The sequence below is a fragment of the Oncorhynchus gorbuscha genome, linkage group LG25 (assembly GCF_021184085.1).
Source record: "Oncorhynchus gorbuscha isolate QuinsamMale2020 ecotype Even-year linkage group LG25, OgorEven_v1.0, whole genome shotgun sequence".
Taxonomy (NCBI): domain Eukaryota; kingdom Metazoa; phylum Chordata; class Actinopteri; order Salmoniformes; family Salmonidae; genus Oncorhynchus; species Oncorhynchus gorbuscha.
In genome coordinates, this window is record NC_060197.1 from 45,889,685 (window position 1) to 45,915,469 (window position 25,785).

General features: G+C 43.9%; 1 protein-coding gene across 1 annotated transcript; it reads right to left on the reverse strand.

Moving 5' to 3' along the window:
- Nucleotides 1-11,494: 11,494 nt before the first annotated feature.
- On the reverse strand, nt 11,495-25,439 carry LOC124013612 (zinc finger protein 853-like). Its single transcript, XM_046327935.1, has 10 exons — nt 20,447-25,439; nt 20,265-20,326; nt 20,032-20,180; nt 14,484-14,863; nt 14,152-14,216; nt 13,888-14,072; nt 13,079-13,284; nt 12,888-12,949; nt 12,650-12,798; nt 11,495-12,178 (listed from the first exon to the last, which is right to left on the reverse strand). The coding sequence occupies exon 1, from the start codon at nt 22,231-22,233 to the stop codon at nt 21,319-21,321; it is 915 nt and encodes a 304-aa protein (XP_046183891.1). The 5' UTR covers nt 22,234-25,439; the 3' UTR covers nt 11,495-12,178; nt 12,650-12,798; nt 12,888-12,949; nt 13,079-13,284; nt 13,888-14,072; nt 14,152-14,216; nt 14,484-14,863; nt 20,032-20,180; nt 20,265-20,326; nt 20,447-21,318.
- Between the last annotated feature and the right edge of the window lie 346 nt (nt 25,440-25,785).

The window sequence follows — 25,785 nt, forward strand, 5'->3', positions numbered from 1 at the left end:
ATGACTTTAGGAATATGTAAATTCAATAGAGCACAGTTGCATAGCACAACTGATTGTTATAATAGCACCACTACTTTCTTGGTAAACCATATTCTATGAAATAACCATGCATCATTTCAAAGGTATTGTACTGAAATAATGCATAAGGACCCTTTTCTATGTGATTGACAGAAAATGTATTTCAAAGTGAGTTTACAGAAGAAAAAACATGAAAAATAGTACAAATGTGGCTTATTATAATTAATATTGAAATACTTCCCCATTATTGGGGGTGGCAGGGTAGCCTAGTGGTTAGAGCTTTGGACTCGTTACCAGAAGGTTGCAAGTTCAAACCCCTGAGCTGACAAGATACAAATCTGTTGTTCTTTTTTTTACACCTTTATTTGAAATTCTTATTTTCAATGACGGCCTAGGAACAAGGCAGGGTTTTGAAGGCCTAGGAACAAGGCAGGGTTTTGAAGGCCTAGGAACAAGGCAGGGTTTTGAAGGCCTAGGAACAAGGCAGGGTTTTGAAGGCCATCATTGAAAATAAGAATTTGTTGTTAACTGACTTGCCTGGTTAAATAAAGGTGTAAAAAAAAAAGAAGTTATGAAATATAAATTCTGTTGATTCTAAAATGTCTTAGTTCTTAATACGTATATGACTAGAGCTACACCAAGTTATCTGTATTCAGTATCTATAGTGCAATATTCAGAAGTTCAGGAGTAGTTTGTCTTAGAATCCGTGGTACACCCTTAGATGAATTCATCTTGACTGTGGGCACTTTTAAAAGGTAATGTAATATGATGTGATATGAGGTAATGGTGACCAATCTGTTCCTTGTCTAATATCTAAGGTGTCGTGTTGATGCATTCCTTTTAACTGCCAGCACCTGTTATCTACATCCGTGTCATTAGGCTAGAGCAAAACAAAAAGCATATTGTGACATCAGGGATGCCAATCAATAAATACAATATAAAAGAAACACATGAAAAACACTACTTTTGTCACAGTTAGTTTGCACCTATTGTATAAAATCAGATGTCCTAGAATCCAGGCATGAATATTATATTACAATACAAATTCATCCACTAAACATTACAAACTGTTTTGGAGTTATATCTCCTGTGTTTTTTATTTGTCTGTTGCCAGTTCGTCTTGTCTCATCAAGCCTACCAGCATTTTTCCTGTACTCCTGGTTTTCTATGTAGTCCCTGTTTTCCCCGGTTTTGACCATTCTCCCTGCCCTGACCCTGAACCTGCCTACTGTTCTGTACTTTTCAGACTCTGCTCTGGATTACTGAGCTCTGCCTGCCTGCCCTGACCCTGAACCTGCCTACTGTTCTGTACTTTTCAGACTCTGCTCTGGATTACTGAGCTCTGCCTGCCGTTTACCTGTCATTTGCCTGCCCCCTGGTTTTGTAATAAACTTTTGTTACTTCGAACTGTCTTTATCTGGGTCTTACCCTGAGGTCTGATAAGGAGCGGGATCTTATTTTAAGTGTTATTGAAGTGTTGTGGTTGCAGGTTCACTTGGCACATTTAAAGCCTTTTCTTTTGGGTTGTTGCTATAGGCCACCAAGTGTGAACTGTCAGTATCTAAATAATATGTGTGAAATGCTTGATAGTGTATGTGATGTAAACCAAGAGGTCTACTTTCTTGGGGACCTACATATTGACTGGTTTTCATCGAGCTGTCTGCTTAGACAAAGCTTCTCACTGTAACAAGTGTCTCTAATCTGGTTCAGGTTATTAATCAACCTACCAGGGTGTTTACAAACACTACAGGAACAAGATCATCAATCACATTTGTACTAATACGGTAGAACTTTGTTCTGAAGCTGTATCTGTACCCATTGGATACAGTGATCACAATATAGTGGCTATATCCAGGAAAGCCAAAGTTCCAACAGCTGTGCCTAAAATAGTGTATAAGAGATCATACAAAAGATTTAGCTGTGACTTATGTGGATGATGTTAAAAATATGTGTTGGTCTGAGCATCCAGACACTGCACTTAATGAATTTATGAAATTACTTCTTCCAAGTATTGATTAACATGCGCCTGTTAAGAAACTTACTGTTGGAGCTGTTAAGGCTTCATGGATTGATGAGGAATTGAAAAACTGTATGGATGAAAGAGATGGGGCAAAAGGAATGGCTAATAATTCTGGCTGGGTGACTTACTGCAAATTGAGAAATTATGTGACTAAGCTCAACAAAAAGAAGTAGAAACTGTATTGTGAAGCAAAAATCAATGATATAAAGAATGATGGAAAAAAACATTGGAGTACGTATGGGCAGAAAGACAAATTCAACTCCATCTATCATCAAATCAGATGGCTTATTTATTAAAAAAAACATTTGATGTTGCCAATTATTTTAATGACTACTTTATTGACAAATTGGAAAAACTTAGGCAGGAAATGCCAACAGTGAACAGTAAGCCATCATATTCATGCATAAAAAAACAAATAACAACTGAAAAGCATCACAGGTTTGAATTTTGTAAAGTTAGTGTGGAAGAGATAGACAAATTATTGTTATCGATTAATATTTACAAACCTCCTGCCATTGATGACTTACATGGAAAGCTACTGAGGATGGTAGCTGACTCTACAGCCACTCCTATCTGAGATCTTTAATCTGAGCCTAGAGGAATGTCTTTGTCCAGAGTCCTGGAAGGAAACAAAAGTAATTCCACTACCCAAGAGTGGTAAAGCAGCCCTTACTGGTTCTAAAAGCAGAACTATAAGCTTGCTGCCAGCTCATTCTTTAATGGAAGCTTCTCTAATGTCACAAATGTAAAATGTGGAGTACCACAGGCCATCTCTCTAGGTCCTCTACTCTTTTCTGATTTTACCAATGACCTGCCACTGACATTAAACAAAGCATGGGTGTCCATGTATGCTGATGATTCAACCATATATGCATCAGCAACCACAGCTAATGAAGTCGCTAAAACACTTAACAACCTGTTGAGATCTGTTTTGGAATGGGTGGCCAGCTATAAACTGGTCCTGAACATCTCTAAAACTAAGAGCATTGTATTTGGTACAAATCATTCCCTAAGTTCTAGACCTCAGCTGAATCTGGTAATGAATGGTGTGGCTGTTGAACAAGTTGAGGAAACCAAATTACTTGGCGTAACCTTAGATTGTAAACTGTCATGGTCAAAACATATAGATTCAATGGTTGTAAGATGAGAGGTCTGTCCGTAATAAAGAGATACTGTGCATTTTTGACACCACACTCCTCAAAGCAAGTCCTGGAAGTTCTAGATTTGTCTTATCTTGATTATTGTCCAGTCGTCTGGTCGAGTGCTGCAAGGAAAGACCTAGTTTAACTGCAGCTGGCCCAATGTAATCTGAGGGCTGAAATAAATACTATGCATGCCAGTCTCTCTTGGCTAAGAGTTGGGGAGAGACTTGACTGCATCACTTCTTCTTTGTATAACATTAATGTTAACAAACAAATTAAAGAAAAAAAGAAACATGAATGTTTTGAAAATCTGCATAGTCGACATACACACAGCTCTGACACACACACTTACCCCAGCAGACATGACACCAGGGGCCATTTCAAAGTCCCTGAATCCAGATGAAATTCAAGACAGAGTACAATATTATATAGAGCCATTATTGCATGGAACTCCCTACTGTTGATAATGGGATATGTAGATAGGGTGAGTCGGTCAAGGATCGATTCAGACAAGGTGGTAAATTGTATGACAAGCGACAGTTTATTCAGAGTAAAGATATCTGGTACAACGTATACGGGCTCATTCATTTGGCGCACAAGGAACCAGCAGAAAGAAGCCCCGGTAACAGATTGCAAGCATGTTATGTACAGTACAGAAAGTAGGTTGAGTCTGGAAGTCCTGGTCTTCTGGTTGGCCCTGTTGGGCCGTCCGTCATTCCTCTGAGTCTTGTAGTGCCGTTCTCAGTCACACAATGTTTAGCTAAGAAGGAGATTATGTGTGTGTGTTTGTCTCTGTCTCAAGGCTGTGTGTCCTCCTCCCAATGTGTGGGTGTATGTCTTATCTGTGTGTCCTCGGCAGTTAGTGTGTGTATGTGTGTGTGCTGTGTGTGTGGGTGTGGGAGCTATCCTACATTTACATTTACATTTAAGTCATTTAGCAGATGCTCTTATCCAGAGCGACTTACTATCCTGTATGGGACCTAACATGTTTCACTGTGAAAATACGTTGTCTCAGTTATAGCAATGTAATAGCAGTAAGATGGTCATTTGCATAAGAAATAGCACTTCCTTACACTACCATCTCATATTTCTCAAGTAAACAGCAAACCTGGTTTAATAAAGAAAAACTAATAAAGCAACACCTCACGCACGGCACAACGCCTCTCCCCTATTTTACCTAGATAGTTTGTGTGTATGTATTGATATGTAGGCTACGTGTGCCTTGAGCTGTTCTTGTGTATCAATGTTTTGTATTAAGTCATGTTTCATGTTTTGTGTGTAGACCCCAGGTAGTGTAGCTGCTACATTTGCAACAGCTAATGGGGATCTAAATAAAATACCAAAAAAATGTTGGAGACTGTGTCATGTTTTGTCTTATATTGTCTTGTCATTTTGCTTTCCCTTCTGTTCGTTTTCCCCCTGCTGGTCTTATTAGGTTCGTTCCCTTTTTTCTCTCTCCCTCCCTCTCTCTCTTCTCTCTATCGTTCCGTTCCTGCTCCCAGCTGTTCCTATTCCCCTACTCAATCATCTAGTCTTTTCACACCTGTTCCTTATCTTGCCCTCTGATTAGAGTCCCTATTTCTCCCCTTGTTTTCCATTTCTGTCCTGTCGGATCCTTGTATTATGTTCGCCGTGCTGTGTCTTTGTCTCGCCCTGTCGTGTCTTGTTTCCCTCAGATGCTGCGTGTGAGCAGGTGTCTGAGTCTGCTACGGTCGGTGCCTTCCCGAGGCAACCTACAGTTAATGGTCGAGTCTCCAGTCTGTCCTCGTCACTACGAGTGGAATTAAGTTTTTTATGTTTTGTTTTCTGCTCTGATTGTCCAGGAGTATTGCCTATTTCCTTTACTGGAATAAAGACTCTGTTTTCGCCAAGTCGCTTTTGGGTCCTCATTCACCTGCATAACAGACTGTATTTGTTGATGTGTTCACAAAGTCTGCAGTTTTGGACTTTGAGTTGATCAAATCTATAGTTGACTTCTGAAAAACGGATTAAAATCAACAACACCATTACAGATTACTCGGGTGACAGCTTCATTTACCAATACAAGATATTGGGAATTTAAAGCAAGAGGTTGTAGATATGGCAGTGTCTGTTGCCAAATTCCCAGGGGCTGAATTGATGTGTTTTTAGGGACTGTCCAATCCAACAATTGGAAATCCTTCTCTTGTTGCCTGTCTGCTAAATGTTGATGACAATTTATGGAAAATACTTTTGAAAAGGCTATTTTGTTTTTTAATTATATTGTAAATTGGAATGGTAAAGGTACGTCTTTCATGGAGTTATCAGAATTGTATGTGAAGGTCTGATCAATCTAAGATTGCAACCAGTTGATTACAGCATTACTTATAAATGGAGGAGGCAGCTGGCAGTGGGAAGAGGTAGGAAACTGGTCTGTCTGCATAATTTAAAGGAACAAAACTGGTGGAGGAATAAAAATAGCATCCAGTTTCACACGAGGACCAGGATGTTGACAGTTGTGCCATACAGATTGCAAAATAGTTGGTGTACCGATTCCATGTACCGATTCCATGGATCAGGGTGTATGTGTTGATATATAATATAATTTAGGTTGCCTATCCTAATGTGAAGTTTGTTCTATAGAGAATAATTGACTCTGATGTGTGCCACATAAAGTATTTCACTCTAGGGACAAAATTAAGGAAATTTGAAGTGGGGGGGGGATTTCGGCAAGGCCATTTTCTTGCCTGCCGAACCCCCCCTCCTTCTAATTTCCTTACTTCACTTTCCTTAAGGCCATTTTCTTGCCTGCCGAACCCCCCCCCTCCCCTCCTTCTAATTTCCTTACTTCACTTTCCTTATGAAGTCGTTAAAACGCTTAACAGTCTGTTGAGGTCTGTTTTGAAATGGGTGGCCAGTAATAAACTTCACTTTACTTTCTGTGGCCCACACTACTGGTCAGCATGAGCTATCAAAATGATTCTGAAGTGTGCCAGGCCTTGCAGTCCAAAGAAGAAAGGGGGGGGGGGTGGTTTGCTTTTATGATTTTTTTCCTTTGATGTCTATTTTTCTTGCAATGTTATTTTTGGTTTTCCTTTGTCTTTGTCTATTTTCTTTTTTGTTCATTTTGCTGGTTGTTGGTGCACTTGGGGTGGGGAGGGGTGGCTTGTGGGGGTCTTGGGGGGGTGGAATTATTTAATTATTTAATTGTATAATTTTTTATTGTTGGGGGGGGGGTTGAATGATAGAGTGGCAGCTCTCGGGGAACTGTGGGTGGGATCTTGAATGTCTGGTGGCCTGGCGGTTGGGAGCTTTGGCAGGTGGCTGATAGGTTGTTGTTTCAGGTCCCCATTCTTGAGCTGTTGACCCTTGTTGGTTCTGTGGGTCACTCTGGATGGGAGTCTGTTGGATGCCAATGTGCTGTAAATATTGAGTGGCACTGCAGGTAGATTGGATGTTTTAATGTTACATTTATAAAAAAAATATATATATAAATATATACTAAAGGCATGGAAAGTTGCACTGTGACGTTTCGTTGACAACAGCGGTGTTCAGTGTTGTCATTCTACCACCTCCCGTCAAGATGACATTGCTTGCCTGTGTAGTGTCCGAGGCATTTACGCGTTGACTAGTCAGTCTTTTTTTTGTCCAGGCTAAAGGCTTTGTCATATTTTCGTCAGAATCATTCCTACGCTGAAGCATGGTGGAAACCTGGCACCATCCCTACAGTGAAGCATGGTGGTGGCAACATCATGCTGTTTGGAAGTTTTTTAGCGGCAGGGACAGGGAGACTAGTCAGGCACAATGGAAAGATGAATGGAGAAAAGTACAGACAGATCCTGTTTGAAAGCATTCATAACATATCTTAAGATGGCTCAGAACATATTGTTGGGTTCTGACAATATGAAATATAAACTCTGCAAAAAAAGAAACATCCTCTCACTGTCAACTGCATTTATTTTCAGCAAATTTAACATGTTTAAATATTTATATAAATATAACTAGATTCAACAACTGAGACATAAACTGAACAAGTTCCACAGACATGTGACTAACAGGAATGGAAAAATGTGTCCCTGAACAAAGAAGGGGTCAAAATCAAAAGTAACAGTCAGTATCTGGTGTGGCCACCAGCTGCATTAGGTACTACAGTGCATCTCCTCCATATGGACAGATTTGCCTGTTATTGCTGTGAGATGTTCCCCCACTCTTCCACCAAGGCACATGCAAGTTCCCTGACATTTCTGGGGGGAATGGCCCAAGCCCTCACCCTCCGATCCAACTGGTCCCGGACATGCTCAATGGAATTGAGATCCGGGCTCTTCGCTAAACATGGCAGAACACTGACATTCCTGTCTTGCATGAAATCATGCACAGAACGAGCAGTATGGCTGGTGGCATTGTCATGCTGGAGGGTCTTGTCAGGATGAGCCTGCAGGAAGGGTACCACGTGAGAGAGGATGTCTTCCCTGTAACGCACAGCGTTGAGATTGCCTGCAATGACAACAAGCTCAGTCCGATGATGTGGTGACACACCACCCCAGACCATGACAGACCCTCCACCTCCAAATCAATCCAGCACCAGAGTACAGGCCTCCGTATAACGTTCATTCCTTCAACGATAAATGCGAATCTGACCATCACCCCTGGTGAGAACAGGGCTCCGGGCAGCCGAGCGGAAATGGAGGAAAACTCGCCTCCCTGCGGACCTGGCATCCTTTCACTCCCTCCTCTCTAACTTTTCCTCTTCTGTCTCTGCTGCTAAAGCCACTTTCTACCACTCTAAATTCCAAGCATCTGCCTCTAACCCTAGGAAGCTCTTTGCCACCTTCTCCTCCCTCCTGAATCCTCCTCCTCCCCCCCCTCCTCCCTCTCTGCAGATGACTTCGTCAACCATTTTGAAAAGAAGGTCGACGACATCCGATCCTCGTTTGCTAAGTCAAACGACACCGCTGGTTCTGCTCACACTGCCCTACCCTGTGCTCTGACCTCTTTCTCCCCTCTCTCTCCAGATGAAATCTCGCGTCTTGTGACGGCCGGCCGCCCAACAACCTGCCCGCTTGACCCTATCCCCTCCTCTCTTCTCCAGACCATTTCCGGAGACCTTCTCCCTTACCTCACCTCGCTCATCAACTCATCCCTGACCGCTGGCTACGTCCCTTCCGTCTTCAAGAGAGCGAGAGTTGCACCCCTTCTGTAAAAACCTACACTTGATCCCTCCGATGTCAACAACTACAGACCAGTATCCCTTCTTTCTTTTCTCTCCAAAACTCTTGAACGTGCCGTCCTTGGCCAGCTCTCCCGCTATCTCTCTCAGAATGACCTTCTTGATCCAAATCAGTCAGGTTTCAAGACTAGTCATTCAACTGAGACTGCTCTTCTCTGTATCACGGAGGCGCTCCGCACTGCTAAAGCTAACTCTCTCTCCTCTGCTCTCATCCTTCTAGACCTATCGGCTGCCTTCGACACTGTGAACCATCAGATCCTCCTCTCCACCCTCTCCGAGTTGGGCATCTCCGGCGCGGCCCACGCTTGGATTGCGTCCTACCTGACAGGTCGCTCCTACCAGGTGGCGTGGCGAGAATCTGTCTCCTCACCACACGCTCTCACCACTGGTGTCCCCCAGGGCTCTGTTCTAGGCCCTCTCCTATTCTCGCTATACACCAAGTCATTTGGCTCTGTCATAACCTCACATGGTCTCTCCTATCATTGCTATGCAGACGACACACAATTAATCTTCTCCTTTCCCCCTTCTGATGACCAGGTGGAGAATCGCATCTCTGCATGTCTGGCAGACATATCAGTGTGGATGACGGATAACCACCTCAAGCTGAACCTCGGCAAGACGGAGCTGCTCTTCCTCCTGGGGAAGGACTGCCCGTTCCATGATCTCGCCATCACGGTTGACAACTCCATTATGTCCTCCTCCCAGAGCGCTAAGAACCTTGGCGTGATCCTGGACAACACCCTGTCGTTCTCAACTAACATCAAGGCGGTGGCCCGTTCCTGTAGGTTCATGCTCTACAACATCCGCAGAGTACGACTCTGCCTCACACAGGAAGCGGCACAGGTCCTAATCCAGGCACTTGTCATCTCCCGTCTGGATTACTGCAACTCGCTGTTGGCTGGGCTCCCTGCCTGTGCCATTAAACCCCTACAACTCATCCAGAACGCCGCAGCCCGTCTGGTGTTCAACCTTCCCAAGTTCTCTCACGTCACCCCGCTCCTCCGCTCTCTCCACTGGCTTCCAGTTGAAGCTCGCATCCGCTACAAGACCATGGTGCTTGCCTACGGAGCTGGGAGGGGAACGGCACCTCAGTACCTCCAGGCTCTGATCAGGCCCTACACCCAAACAAGGGCACTGCGTTCATCCACCTCTGGCCTGCTCGCCTCCCTACCACTGAGGAAGTACAGTTCCCGCTCAGCCCAGTCAAAACTGTTCGCTGCTCTGGCCCCCCCAATGGTGGAACAAACTCCCTCACGACGCCAGGACAGCGGAGTCAATCACCACCTTCCGGAGACACCTGAAACCCCACCTCTTTAAGGAATACCTAGGATAGGATAAAGTAATCCTTCTCACCCCCCCCCCCTTAAAAGATTTAGATGCACTATTGTAAAGTGGCTGTTCCACTGGATGTCATAAGGTGAATGCACCAATTTGTAAGTCAGTCTGAATAAGAGCGTCTGCTAAATGACTTAAATGTAAATGTAAATGTGAGATAAAACCGCAACTCGTCAGTGAAGAGCACTTTTTTCCAGTCCTGTCTGGTCCAGCGACGGTGGGTTTGTGCCCATAGGCAACATTGTTGCTGGTGATGTCTGGTGAGGACCTGCATTACAACAGGTCTACAAGCCCTCAGTCCAGCCTCTCTCAGCCTATTGGGGACAGTCTAAGCACTGATGGAGTGATTGTGCATTCCTGGTGTAACTCGGACAGTTGTTGTTGCCATAGGCTATACCGATCCTTTGCAGGTGTTGTTACACGTGGTCGGCGAGGATGATCAGCTGTCCGTCCTGTCTCCCTGTAGTGCTGTCATAGGTGTCACAGTACGGACATTGCAATTTATTGCCCTGGCCACATCTGGAATCCTCATGCCTCCTTGCAGCGTGCCTAAGGCACATTCACGCAGATGAGCAGGGACCCTGGGCATCTTTCTTTTGGTGTTTTTTAGAGTCAGTAGAAAGGCCTCTTTAGTGTCCTAATTATTCATAATTGTGACCTTAACTGTCTGTAAGCTGATATTGTCTTAACGACCGTTTCACAGGTGCATATTCATGAAATGTTTATGGTTCATAGAAAAAGCATGGGAAACGGTGTTTAAACACTTTGCAATGAAGATCTGTGAAGTTATTTGGATTTTGAAAGACAGGGTCCTGAAAAGGGGACATTTCTTTTTTTTCTGAGTTGACTTATTCATGTCACTGATGGAGTGCTGATTCAGCTGCCCTGCCCGTCCGTCCGGTAGGCGAACTGTTGCCATTCTGAACCATAGGACGGCTCAAATTCGAATACCCGAGCTGACAAGGTACAAATCTGTCGTTCTGCCCCTGAACAGGCAGTTAACCCACTGTTCCTAGGCTGTCATTGAAAATAAGAATTTGTTCTTAACTGACTTGCCTAGTTAAATAAAGGTTAAAAAAAATCTATTCTGTTTTTTTTAAAGCTAACTTTTCTATAGCTAGCTTCAGTTAGCTTCACATTCCAACTCAGGCTCCAACCACGCCCCAAAGGGGGATATTGATCCAACACCTGCCACTAACTCAAGCAAGGCTTGTATCGGTGTGTGCATACCTTGTGAGTTGAATGTCAATATCTTCATTGAGACAACGCTAAGAACCGCAATCCATGAACAACTACGTTTTTGCCTAAATCAAAAGGAAAAAAAACAAGTTATCCTGCAAATTCAGGCTATTGCTGCAAATAGGCTATTAGAAGTGCAGCCTTTGTTTTAATAGACTGTCAATATGGCCGTCTTTGGTTTACCTGAATGGTGAGCCACCTCTGTGTCCATGGTTATCCTGAGTTGAGTTCAGAATTGACCAAAGTTAGCTCATGAACATCTTTATCCCATTACTAGTATACTCCTCGGGTTTGTAGACTCCTCAGTCATTGACATTTGTGTAAGGGAGGAATGCAAACATGCATACATGGCAGCCCATGGGAACTGGAGTTTGACCCTGTGGCATGATGTTATGGTATCCTATAATCACCCTGGATTATAACTGGGGGGAGGTCGGAACTATGGGACAGCATAAACTGATACATCAAAACAGGTTCTCTGTCCTTGAAATCTTTCTTCGATTGATTTGACAGTGTGTGGGTAAGATAATACACAGCACGACTCCTGCTCAATGACACAACGACTTTATTAAATACTTGTTTTATTCTAATTGATGTATTTATACCTTTCATTCTATAATGGATTTTTTTTACAATTGAGCTCACAGGATACAATACTTGTTTTTGTTTTGAAAATATATGATGATGCGTGATTAAGCATTAAGGCATGGGGGGTGAGGTATTTCAACTCAAATCTAATGTTATCTGTCACATACACGTGTTTAGCCGATGTTTTTGTGGATTTGTAGCAAAATGTTTGTATTTCTAGCTCCAACAGTGCAGTAATATCTAACAACTTATATCTAACAATACACACAATCTAAAGTAAAGGAATGGAATATATAAGTATTAGCATGAGCTGTGTCAGAGCAACATAAACTAAGATAGTATAGAATAGAAGAGAATACAGTATATACATATGTGTCACGCTCTGGGCATAGAGAGGTTTTTATTCTCTATTTTGGTTAGGCCAGGGTGTGACTTGCGTGGGCATTCTATGTTAATTTTCTATGTTTTGGATAGAGGAAATATATGACTACACACACTATTTCGTTCTGCTGCTTGCCAGTGAGTGAAATAGTGTTTTTAGTGGGCGTTGCCACTGAGACTAATGCTGGCTTGACAGTAGCAGCGACAGAACCACCAGAAAGAATGCTGTGCAGAGACTCGTCTTGCTGCTTATTCCACTTGAGGTCACAGCTGGGATGGAAAGAGAAAAGGGAAACATGTTCAAATGAAAATAGGAAGAGTGTTTGTTGCCCTGTAATGTGATTAGTAAGACAGCTGATTTGCTAAATACAACTGGAACGCAACTCATAAATTATGGATTAATGTAGAGATAATGGCATAATATAAAATGGTGAAGAAAATACAATATTATATTTTTAGACAATACAGTGGGGCAAAAAAGTATTTAGTCAGCCACCAATACTTATTTTCCACCATATTTTGCTAATACATTTATTAAAAATCCAACAATGTGTTTTTCTGGATTTTTCTATCTCATTTTGTCTGTCATAGTTGAAGTGTACCTATGATGAAAATTACAGGCCTCTCTCATCTTTTTAAGTGGGAGAACTTACACAATTGGTGACTGACTAAATACTTTTTTTTGCCCCACTGTATATTTATTTAATTTATAATAGAATACAAATAAATAAATATGTTAACCTGTGTCGTTGACTCTCACTGAGGTGGGGTCAATGTTGAAAGCTGTGATTTTTGGGGCGGCATTTATTAAAACAGTGCCAATCTCCCTGGAATTTGGGACAGAGGAGGATCTGAATGCTAAATTCATAGTATTGATGATGGATCCAGAGCTGGGAACAAATGAGAGATAAGATGTTAGATAGAAAGTGAGATCAATTTATATCAACATACAAAATGTAATGCAAAAAAAATAAATCACCTGAATTCTGTCACATTCAAACTGTTGAAAGAGGTGAAAGCCGATTGATAGAAAGGTTCAAGCTGGAAGACAAAACAAGAAAGAGATGAAGTATAAACAAACAACTTCCTGTTGAGTAAAAGCTGACTATGTGACTGTATTCTACCCCTTTCAATAGGACATTCACATCTTCATTCTTTAAAGAGGCTCACCTGAGTTTTAATCAGTAATGTTCGGGTTTGAAAGGCCTGAGAAGATGTGTTTGATAGGTCAGACGTAAATGTCTCTCCGCTGGACCGGAACACCACAGTCACCTTAGTGAGTGCCACAACCGTAGTTTCAGTGGTTGTAGTTGTGATGATAGCAGTAGTGAAGACAGGAGTAGCCGTTGTAGTTGTGTTGTTATTTGTGGTGGGCACTTTGAAGTCAAAAGAGCAGAAAAGTTACTGTACAAGCTAATGCTTTACACTGTCTCTTCTGTGTTTGATTTTTTGATTCTTCACTTAATTTTTTCTTTAAAATATTTATATTTTTGGGGCGTGGTTGCTCCAACTAGATATTGCTTGTACTGCTTATTTGTTGTCTAGAAAATAAATACAATAATTGTTCACAAAAATAGCTAGCTGCAGCAGTTCCATTCTCTCAGGTACCTGGGCTCTAACACTAACCTGGAGTAGGGTTCTGGCAGCACTTTGAATGACTGAGGGTTACTTTTTCTTTTTGTACCTTGTTTATTTTTGGACGTTTGGACACCTGCCTGCCCCTCCCCCCAATTTGTCATAAAAAAGTAGTGTAGTTCCAGTAGTTAGCTACACGGCAAGAAATGTAGTTAACTACTGAAAACACTAATTAGATATGAATTCGGTGCAAATACCACCAAGCTACTGCCAAATGTAGTTAAATTATTAGTATATATGTACATGTATATATGTAAGAATTAAATGTAACACTCAGATTTTATTCAACACTGGAGAAATGTCTGTGTATAATCGTTTTCGTTCACCCAACTTGGTTTACTCACCTTGAACAATGATGGTGGTGACATCCAGAGAGAGGTTGCCAAAGGTAATTTTCGGATTGGCAACTGCTTCTTTCAGTGTATTGCTAATGTCAGTAACCTCAGGGACAGATTGAGTGGAGGTCTCATTGAACACCAGTTGGACCTCTGCCTGTGTTTCTGCATCCATACGGGAATGGAAAATAGGTCTGCAAAAGGTCATAAAAGGTTATGAACAGTGGCATGCCAAAGGTTAAAAGAATATAATAGAATAAAATGGAATATTACGTGAATCCAAGAACAATCGTCCGGATGAAGAGGATCCCATATTTTGCTTTGTAGATCACATCGAACTGTAAGGAATGGTACAAACAGGAGAACATTTGAATGATTTAACACACACAAAAACATTTCTATATATTCCTATCCACATAGCTAAGCCCTAGTTATTTAAGATAGACATTGGGGAATATAAATCAACATGTAGTGATGGAGACTAATTGTCACCTGATTAAAACAACTAAAATATGTACTTTAAAATATAGATTTTCCAACAATCGCCAAACATTATTGATGGTCATACACCCAATATGAACAAACTCTGAATTTCTAGGACTTACCACTGCAGTAATAGTTATTGCAAGTTCTTGGAATTGTGTACTTTGAGGGTCATTTAAAGCTTCTACAAACACTTGTTGTATGACGAAAGCCACCAGTGGAACAGGTTTAATATGTGCAGTTGTAGTTGTTGTTGTTGTACTAGTAGTAGTAGTATGTGTTGTTGTGGTAGTTGGAGCTGTGCTGGTAGTTGTTGACAGTGGTGATGCTGTCTTTGACACTGTAGTTGTGGGGGCCACATAGGTGGTGGTTGTAGTTGCGGGCCTAGTTGTAGGAACGGTAGCAGGAACAGTGACAGGTTCTCCAGTTGTTGTGGTGGTAGTACCAGCCACAGTGGTATTAACAGAAGTTGTAGGAGGAACAGAACTTGTTGCAGGAGCAGCTAAGTTAAAACATAAAATGGACATTTCAACATCTCTTTAAGGCTGTGTGGCAGTATAACACAGTCATTGTAACAGATGGGAGTATAACACGATGATCTTATATTGACATCTAAATCAGTAAATGTTGGGCTGTTATGTAATGCACATCTTGCAGCCTGTAAACAGGTTGCAACATTTCACATGGACCACTTCAGCTGAAAACCATTTCTCATGTTTACAGTACATTCAGACCCCTTGAATTCCTGCCTGCACTGAGCCTGCCTTTCATCCTGTAACTTTCCCCCACCTATCTCGATTACTGACCTCTGCCGGACCTGTCCCTGAGCCTACCTTCCGTCCTGTACCTTTGCTCTACATATCTGTATATTGACCCCTGCCTGCCCTTGACCTGTCTCTTGCCTGCCCCTGTTGGATTAATACACTGTTGTTACTTCAACGTTGTCTGTGTCTTGGCCTTACCTGAAATGTGTTATTACAAACTGGCCACAACTGACCCAGCAGACCCGGGCCAGCTTCTCAACGCCATCTTTTCCCAATGAGCCACCTTGGGGTGGTACGAGGAATTGCTTCGTGACCTTATGGGGGGGGTGCAAATGTTGGCTGAATGCCATGGCCGGGCTTTGGACATTTTGCTGGAGCATTGTCGCCAGCGAAATGGCAATACAGGATCAACACGAAGAGTTGTCTGTGTTGCAGGACTCTTGGTCATTTTGTATCCTCTTGTCTTTTAAAAGACCAGGCCCACCGGTAGGAGCGAGTACTCTGGTGGGCCATATGGAGAACTTTTATGCTTCCCTTACTCGCACCCCCTTTTCATGCCATTCTACTGTGGGGAAACCAGTCCAAATCTCTTTGCGTCCTCATTGACTCTCGAGCCGACGAGAGCTTTTTGGACGCTACCCTGGCTTCCGATTTGAACATCCCCACTCAGCCCCTCTCCATTCCCATGGATGTTAGAGCACTGGACAGGCGCTCTATAGGCCGGGTCACTCATATTACCACTCCCATCAACCTATGGGTGTCAGGGAATCACAGCGAGACTATTCCATTTCTGCTCATCAAGTCTCCTCAGATTCCCACAGATTTGGGATTCCCCTTGCTCCAGCGACGCAATCCCCTCATCAACTGGTCTACTGCCGCTATCATGGGCTGGAGTCCGTTCTGCCACGTCCATTGTCTGAAGTCAGCGCAACCTGCCCCGGGACACCTTCCTGGGGCCTGGTAAGTTGTCCCGGACCTCTCACCATTCCCGCGGAGTACCAGGACCTCCAGGTGTTGAGCAAAGCCCGGGCCACTTTGCTTCCGCCACACCGACACTCTGACTGCAGGACTGACCTTCTCCCTAGCACCACGCCGCCCCAGGGATGTCTGTACTCTCTGTCGGGCCCGGAGACCAAGGCTATGGAGACCTACATTGGGGACTCCCTAGCCACAGGATTTATCCATCCCTCTTCCTCTCCTGCCGGCGCCAGGTTCTACTTCTTGGAGAAAAAGGACAAGACCCTGCGCCCGTGCAGACTTCCGGGGACTCAATTACGTTACTGTGAAGAACCGTTACCTGCTACCACTCATTTCCTCGGCCTTCGAGCCGCTCCAGGGGGCCACTGTTTTTCTACGGAACGCCTTTGACCTGGTGCTGATACGAGAGGGGGACAAATGGAAGACCGCCTTCAACATGGTCAGCAGCCACTACAAGTATCTGTTCATGCATTTTGGCCTCACCAATGCCCCTGCTGTGTTCCAGGCTCTGGTAAATGACGTTCTCTGCGTCATGTTGAAACAGTTCTTCTTCATCTATATTGATGACATCCTCTTCTTCTCCTGCTCCCCCCAAGACCCCGTGCTCCATGTACGACAGGTTATTCACCACCTTCTGGAGAATCAGCTGTTTGTGAAGGCAGAGAAGTGCGAGTTCCATCTCTCCACCATCCACATTCTGGGTTTCTTCATGACTGCTGGGAGTGTCCAGGGAAGGTGAGAGCAGTGGTGGATTGGCTCCAGCCTACGTCCAGGGTGCAGCTGCAACGTTTCCTGGGGTTTGCTTACTTTTATTGTCGCTTTATCTGGGGTTATAGCACCCTGGTTTCCCCCCTGTCTGCACTCACCTCTACCAAGGTTCGTTCACGTGGTCCTCTGCCCCTGACCGGATGTTCCGGGACCTCAAACACCGCTTCACCACTGGTCCTATCTTGATTCATCCTGACCCTTCCCATCAGTTCATGGTGGAGGCCGATGCTTCGGATGTCAGAGTGGGGGCTGTTCTGTCCCAATATTCTGCCCTGGACCTTAAGCTGCATCCTTGTGCCTTCTTCTCCCACCGTCTCAACTCCACAGAGAGGAACTACTATGTGGGGAATCGGGAGCGTGAAGATGGCATTAGAGGAATGGAGGCACTGGCTGGAAGTGGCTGAACATCCGTTCATTGTGTGGACCTACCACAAAAGCCTGGATTATCTCCGCCCTGTCCAGCACCTCAATCCACATCAATCGCTGTTATAGTTCCACTGTTACTTGCCCAGAGCCCGAGACCGTCCTTCCCACCTTGTGCCTGGGGACGGTATTCAGCTGGGGTATTGGGAAACAGGTTCCGGAAGGCGCAGCGGTCCCAGCTGAACCCTGGAGGGGGCCCAGATAACCAGATGTTTTTGCCTGACTCTGTCCGCTCCGTGGTCCTGGAGTGGGCCCATTCCTCCAGGTTTGCCTGCCCCTCGGGCTCCCAGCGGACCCTGGTCTTCGTGTGACAACGCTTTTGGTGACCTAAAATGGTTCCGGATTTCCCTGCATTTGTTGCCGCCTGCACGGTCTGTGCACAGAACAAGACTCCCCGGCAACCTCCGGCTGGTCTTTTTCAACCACTGCTTGTCCCTCACCGTCCCTGGTACCATATATCCCTGGATTTCGTCTCGGGTCTCAACCCGTCTGAGGGAAACACTGCCATCCTGACTGTGGTCAACCGGTTTTCCAATACATTCCTCTACCCAATCTCTCTCTACCGGCCAAGGAGACGGCCCAGCTTATGGTGCAGCACGTCTTCCGGATCCGTGGACTCCCGGTGGACATGGTCTCCAACCAGGGTCCTCAGTTCTCATCCCAGTCCTGGAAGGCTTTTTGCACGCTCATTGGGTCATCGGCCTGACTGTCCTCCGGGATCCACCCCCAGTCCACTGGCCAGTCGGAGCGAGCCAACCAGTCGGAGCGAGCCAACCTTGGAGATGACCCTTCGCTGCCTAGTCTCTGCCAACCCCACCACCTGGAGTCAGCAACTGGTGTGGGTCGAGTACACCCGCAACTACCTTCCTTACTTTGCCACTGGTCTCTCGCCCTTTGAGTGTTCTCTGGGCTATCCCAGCCCTCATTATTCTCCAAGCAAGAGGAAGAGGTCGGCATACCTTCGGTCCAGATGTTTGTCCACCGTTGTAGTCGTACCTGGAAGAGAGCCGTGTCGGCCTTTCTCAAGAACACCTCTAAGTATCGATGACAAGCGGACCGTCACTGGTTTCACCTGTCTTTGTGATTGTCTCCTTGTCCCTGTCTTCTAGTTTCCCAGTTTTTGTCACTCCTGCCTGCCTGCCCCGACTCTGAGCCTGCCTACCGTCCTGTATCTTTGCCCTACCTACCTATTTTTCTACAACTTGATTGGAGTCCATCTGTGATATATTCAATGATTTGGAAGGTCACACACCTGTCTATATAAGGTCCCAGAGTTGACAGTGGAAAAAGAGGAAAAATCAAGCCATGAGGTCGAAGGAATTGTCCATAGAGCTGCGAGACAGAACTGTGTTGAGGCACAGGTCTGGGCTAGGGTACCAAAACATGTCTGCAGCATTTAAGGTCCCCAATAACACAATGGCTTCCATCATTCTTAAATGGAAGGAGTTTGGAACAGAAGGATATCCATCTCAGCAGCACTCCACCAATCAGCCTTTTATGGTAGAGTGGCCAAACAGAAGCAACTCCTCAGTAAAAGGCACATGACAGCCCACTTGGAGTTTGCCATGAGAAACAAAGGTTCTCTGGTCTGATGAAACCAAGATTTTAGTCTTTGGATTGAATGCCAAGTGTCACGTGTAGAGGAAACCCAGAGTCTGCTTGGAGTCATCGAAAGACCCTCAGACCATGAGAAACAAAATTCTCTGGTCTGATGAAACCAAGATTGAACTCTTATGCCTGAATGCCAAGCGTCACATCAGGAGGAAACCTGGCCCTACGGTGAATCATGGTGGTGGCAGCATCATTCTGTGGGGATGTTGTTCAGCGACATGGACTGGGAGACTAATCAGGATCGAGGGAAAGATGAAAGGAGCAAAGTACAGACTGATCCTTGATGAAAACCTGCTCCAGAGCGCTCAGGACCTCAGACTGGGGTGAATGTTCACCTTCCAACAGGACAATGACCCTAAGCACACAGTCAAGAAAACACAGGAGTGGCTTCTGAACATGTGCCGTGAGTGGCCAAGACAGATCCCTGACTTGAACCATTTGAATATCTCTGGAGAGACCTGAAAATAGCTAAGCAGGGACGCTCCCAATATAACCTGAAAGCGCTTGAGAGGATCTGCACCGAAGAATGGGGAAAATCTCCCAAAAACAGATGTGCAAAGCTTGTATCATCATATCTAAGAAGACTCAAGGCTGTAATCACTGCCAAAGGTGCTTCAACAAAGTACTGAAAGGGGTTCTGAATAATTACATGTAAATGTATTATGTAAGTGTAATATTTAAATTTTACATTTTTTATAAATTAGCAAACATGTCTAAAAAACTGTTTTTTGCAGTGGAACATTTAAGGAACATTTAATCAATTTTAGAATGATGCTGTAACGTAACAAAATGTGAAAAAATTCAAGGGGTCTGAATAGTTTCTGAATGGACTGTAGATGCTACAAACACACAGTTCGAAGCATTAGAATGAGAAGAAATGTGGCATTCTGATACAGAACACTCACATTATTAGCAACGTGTGCATTACAGAGCAAGAGCAGGCAAATCACAACTGAAATGTACGTCATTTTATTTGTATTTTTTAAAAATATTTTATTATAAACTCAATGTTTGAAATAAATCGCTTCACCAATTACTGTTCCAAATAGATTTGTGATGCTCCAATTTTAAAAAAATTATAACTTACCACATAATAAAATGGAATTGAATTAATACATGTGTTTACCTGTGTTGTTGACCGTCACTGAGTTGACGTCAATATTGAAAGCTGTGATGTTTTGAGCAGCATTTATCAAAACAATGCCAATCTCTGTGATATTAGGGACCGAGGGGGAGCTGAATGCTACATTTACAGTATTGATGATGGATCCAGAGCTGAGAAGAAATTAGAGATAACATGTTAGATAGAAAGTGAGATCAATTTAAATCAACATACAACATGTAATGCAAAAAAATCACCTGAATGCTGCCACATCCAAACTGTTGAAAGAGGTGAAAGCCGATCGATAGTAAGGTTCAAGCTGGAATGCAAAACAAGAAACAGATGAATTTTAAACAAACAACTTACTGTCAATTCTGTATTACTGTAACCTACCCCTCTCGTTAGTACATTCACATCTTCATTGTTTTGGGAGGCTCACCTTAGTTTTAATCAGCAATGCTCGGGTTTGAAAGGCCTGAGAAGATGTGTTTGATAGGTCAGACGTAAATGTCTCTCCTCTGGACCTGAACACCACAGGAACACTAGAGTTTGCAACAGCGGTAGTTGTCGTGGCTGTGATGATGGCAGTAGTGATGACAGGAGTAGCCGTTGTCGTTGTGGTGGCATTTGATGCACTAGTGATGGTTGTACTGGGTAAAGCTGTAACAGTCGTTGTCGACACACCAGTGATGACTGAAGAGGGTTCAAAAGTTGTTGTCGACACACCAGTGATGACTGAAGTGAGGTCTTCGGTTTTTGTCAATGCAACACTTACAGTTGTAGTGGGTGCAGCTGTAATCGTTGTTGTCACTGCACCAGTTACGGTTGTAGTGGGTTCACCAGTTGTTTTTGATGCATCAATGATGGTTGTAGTGGGTTCACCAGTTGTTTTTGATGCATCAATGATGGTTGTAGTGGGTTCACCAGTTGTTTTTGATGCATCAATGATGGTTGTAGTGGGTTCACCAGTTGTTGATGACACAGCAGTGACTGTTGTAGTGGGTTCACCAGTTGTTGTTGATGAAACCGTGATGGGTGTAGTGGGTTCACCAGTTGTTGTCGACACACCAGTGATGGTTGTAGAAGGTTCATTAGTTGTTGTCGAAACACCAGTGATAGTTGTTGTGGGTTCACCAGTTGTTTTTGTGAACGCAGTGATAGTTGTTGTGGGTTCACCAGTTGTTGTCGACACACCAGTGACTGTTGTTGTGGGTTCACCAGTTGTTTTTGTGAACGCAGTGATAGTTGTTGTGGGTTCACCAGTTGTTTTTGTGAACGCAGTGATAGTTGTAGTGGGTTCACCAGCAGTTGTCAACACAGCTTTGACTGTTGATGTGGGTTGAACAGTTGTTTTTGTTGACTCAGTGATGGTTGTAGTGGGTTCATCAGTTGTTGTTGCTGAAACTGTGATGGATGTAGTGGGTTCACCAGTTGTTGTTGATGAAACTGTGACGGATGTAGTGGGTTCACCAGTTGTTGTTGATGAAACTGTGACGGATGTAGTGGGTTCACCAGTTGTTGTTGCTGAAACTGTGATGGATGTAGTGGGTTCACCAGTTGTTGTTGCTGAAACTGTGACGGATGTAGTGGAATCACCAGTTGTTTTTGTTGACTCTGTGACAGTTGTAGTGGGTTCACCAGTTGTTGTCGACACAGCTGTGACTTTTGTTGTGGGTTCACCAGTTGTTTTTGATGCATAAATGATGGTTGTAGTGGGTTCACCAGTTGTTGTTGACACACCAGTGATGGTTGTAGTGGGTTCACCAGTTGTTTTTGATGCATCAATGATGGTTGTAGAAGGTTCATTAGTTGTTGTAGAAACACCAGTGATTGTCGTAGTGAGTTCACCAGTTGTTGTCGACACAGCAGTGACTGTTGAAGTGGGTTCACCAGTTGTTTTTGTTGACCCAGTGATGGTTGTAGTGGGTTCATCAGTTGTTGTTGATGAAACAGTGATGGTTGTAGTGGGTTCACCAGTTGTTGTTGACACACCAGTGATGGTTGTAGTGGGTTCACCAGTTGTTGTCGATGCCCCATTAACAGTTGTAGTGGGTTCATCAGTTGTTGTCGACACACCAGTGACTGTTGTTGTGGGTTCACCAGTTGTTGTTGACACACCAGTGATGGTTGTAGTGGGTTCACCAGTTGTTGATGAAGACTCAATGATGGTTGTAGTGGGTTCACCAGTTGTTGTTGACACACCAGTGTTGGTTGTAGAAGGTTCATTAGTTGTTGTAGAAACACCAGTGATTGTCGTAGTGGGTTCACCAGCAGTTGTCAACACAGCTTTGACTGTTGATGTGGGTTGAACAGTTGTTTTTGTTGACTCAGTGATGGTTGTAGTGGGTTCACCAGTTGTTGTCGATGCCCCATTAACAGTTGTAGTGGGTTCATCAGTTGTTGTTGCTGAAACTGTGATGGATGTAGTGGGTTCACCAGTTGTTGTTGATGAAACTGTGACGGATGTAGTGGGTTCACCAGTTGTTGTCGACACAGCTGTGACTTTTGTTGTGGGTTCACCAGTTGTTTTTGATGCATCAATGATGGTTGTAGTGGGTTCACCAGTTGTTGTTGACACACCAGTGATGGTTGTAGTGGGTTCACCAGTTGTTTTTGATGCATCAATGATGGTTGTAGAAGGTTCATTAGTTGTTGTAGAAACACCAGTGATTGTCGTAGTAGGTTCACTAGTTGTTGTCGACACAGCTTTGACTGTTGATGTGGGTTGAACAGTTGTTTTTGTTGACTCAGTGATGGTTGTAGTGGGTTCATCAGTTGTTGTTGATGAAACTGTGATGGTTGTAGTGGGTTCATCAGTTGTTGTTGATGAAACTGTGATGGTTGTAGTGGGTTCATCAGTTGTTGTTGATGAAACTGTGACGGATGTAGTGGGTTCACCAGTTGTTGATGAAGACTCAATGATAGTTGTAGTGGGTTCAACAGTTGTTGTTGATGAAACCATGATGGATGTAGTGGGTTCACCAGTTGTTGTCGACTCAGCATTGACTGTTGTTATGGGTTCACCAGTTGTTTTTGATGAAACTGTGATAGATGTAGTGGGTTCACCAGTTGTTGTTGACACACCAGTGACTGTTGTTGTGGGTTCATCAGTTGTTTTTGTTGACTCTGTGATGGTCGTAGTGGGTTCAACAGTTGTTGTCGATGCACCATTCACGGTTGTAGTTGTTTCACCAGTTGTTGTCGACATACCAGTGATGGTTGTAGTGAGTTCACCAGTTGTTGATGAAGACTCAATGATAGTTGTAGTGGGTTCACCAGTTGTTGTTGACACACCAGTGATGGTTGTAGAAGGTTCATTAGTTGTTGTAGAAACACCAGTGATTGTCGTAGTGAGTTCACCAGTTGTTGTCGACACAGCAGTGACTGTTGAAGTGGGTTCACCAGTTGTTTTTGTTGACCCAGTGATGGTTGTAGTGGGTTCATCAGTTGTTGTTGATGAAACAGTGATGGTTGTAGTGGGTTCACCAGTTGTTGTTGACACACCAGTGATGGTTGTAGTGGGTTCACCAGTTGTTGTCGATGCCCCATTAACAGTTGTAGTGGGTTCATCAGTTGTTGTCGACACACCAGTGACTGTTGTTGTGGGTTCACCAGTTGTTGTTGACACACCAGTGATGGTTGTAGTGGGTTCACCAGTTGTTGATGAAGACTCAATGATGGTTGTAGTGGGTTCACCAGTTGTTGTTGACACACCAGTGTTGGTTGTAGAAGGTTCATTAGTTGTTGTAGAAACACCAGTGATTGTCGTAGTGGGTTCACCAGCAGTTGTCAACACAGCTTTGACTGTTGATGTGGGTTGAACAGTTGTTTTTGTTGACTCAGTGATGGTTGTAGTGGGTTCACCAGTTGTTGTCGATGCCCCATTAACAGTTGTAGTGGGTTCATCAGTTGTTGTTGCTGAAACTGTGATGGATGTAGTGGGTTCACCAGTTGTTGTTGATGAAACTGTGACGGATGTAGTGGGTTCACCAGTTGTTGTCGACACAGCAGTGACTGTTGATGTGGGTTGAACAGTTGTTTTTGTTGACTCAGTGATGCTTGTAGTGGGTTCATCAGTTGTTGTTGATGAAACTGTGATGGTTGTAGTGGGTTCATCAGTTGTTGTTGATGAAACTATGATGGTTGTAGTGGGTTCATCAGTTGTTGTTGATGAAACTGTGACGGATGTAGTGGAATCACCAGTTGTTTTTGTTGACTCTGTGACAGTTGTAGTGGGTTCACCAGTTGTTGTCGACACATCTGTGACTTTTGTTGTGGGTTCACCAGTTGTTTTTGATGCATCAATGATGGTTGTAGAAGGTTCATTAGTTGTTGTAGAAACACCAGTGATGGTTGTAGTGGGTTCACCAGTTGTTGTCGACACAGCTTTGACTGTTGATGTGGGTTGAACAGTTGTTTTTGTTGACTCAGTGATGGTTGTAGTGGGTTCATCAGTTGTTGTTGATGAAACTGTGATGGTTGTAGTGGGTTCATCAGTTGTAGTTGATGAAACTGTGATGGTTGTAGTGGGTTCATCAGTTGTTGTTGATGAAACTGTGACGGATGTAGTGGGTTCACCAGTTGTTGATGAAGACTCAATGATAGTTGTAGTGGGTTCAACAGTTGTTGTTGATGAAACTGTGATAGATGTAGTGGGTTCACCAGTTGTTGTTGACACACCAGTGACTGTTGTTGTGGGTTCATCAGTTGTTTTTGTTGACTCTGTGATGGTCGTAGTGGGTTCAACAGTTGTTGTCGATGCACCATTCACGGTTGTAGTTGTTTCACCAGTTGTTGTCGACATACCAGTGATGGTTGTAGTGAGTTCACCAGTTGTTGATGAAGACTCAATGATAGTTGTAGTGGGTTCACCAGTTGTTGTTGACACACCAGTGATGGTTGTAGAAGGTTCATTAGTTGTTGTAGAAACACCAGTGATTGTCGTAGTGAGTTCACCAGTTGTTGTCGACACAGCAGTGACTGTTGAAGTGGGTTCACCAGTTGTTTTTGTTGACCCAGTGATGGTTGTAGTGGGTTCATCAGTTGTTGTTGATGAAACAGTGATGGTTGTAGTGGGTTCACCAGTTGTTGTTGACACACCAGTGATGGTTGTAGTGGGTTCACCAGTTGTTGTCGATGCCCCATTAACAGTTGTAGTGGGTTCACCAGTTGTTGTCAACACAGCAGTGACTGTTGTTTTGGGTTCACCAGTTGTTTTTGTTGACTCAGTGATGGTTGTAGTGGGTTCATCAGTTGTTGTTGCTGAAACTGTGATGGATGTAGTGGGTTCACCAGTTGTTGTTGATGAAACTGTGACGGATGTAGTGGGTTTACCAGTTGTTGTTGATGAAACTGTGATAGATGTAGTGGGTTCACCAGTTGTTGTTGACACACCAGTGACTGTTGTTGTGGGTTCACCAGTTGTTTTTGTTGACTCTGTGATGGTCGTAGTGGGTTCAACAGTTGTTGTCGATGCACCATTCACGGTTGTAGTTGTTTCACCAGTTGTTGTCGACATACCAGTGATGGTTGTAGTGAGTTCACCAGTTGTTGATGAAGACTCAATGATAGTTGTAGTGGGTTCATCAGTTGTTGTTGATGAAACCGTGATGGATGTAGTGGGTTCACCAGTTGTTGTCGACACACCAGTGACTGTTGTTGTGGGTTCACCAGTTGTTGTTGACACACCAGTGATGGTTGTAGTGGGTTCACCAGTTGTTGATGAAGACTCAATGATGGTTGTAGTGGGTTCACCAGTTGTTGTTGACACACCAGTGT

Excerpts from the sequence above, each read along its gene's own strand:
- LOC124013612 (XM_046327935.1), bottom strand. The coding sequence starts at position 22,233 with ATGAACCTTCTACAACCAACACTGGTGTGTCAACAACAACTGGTGAAC.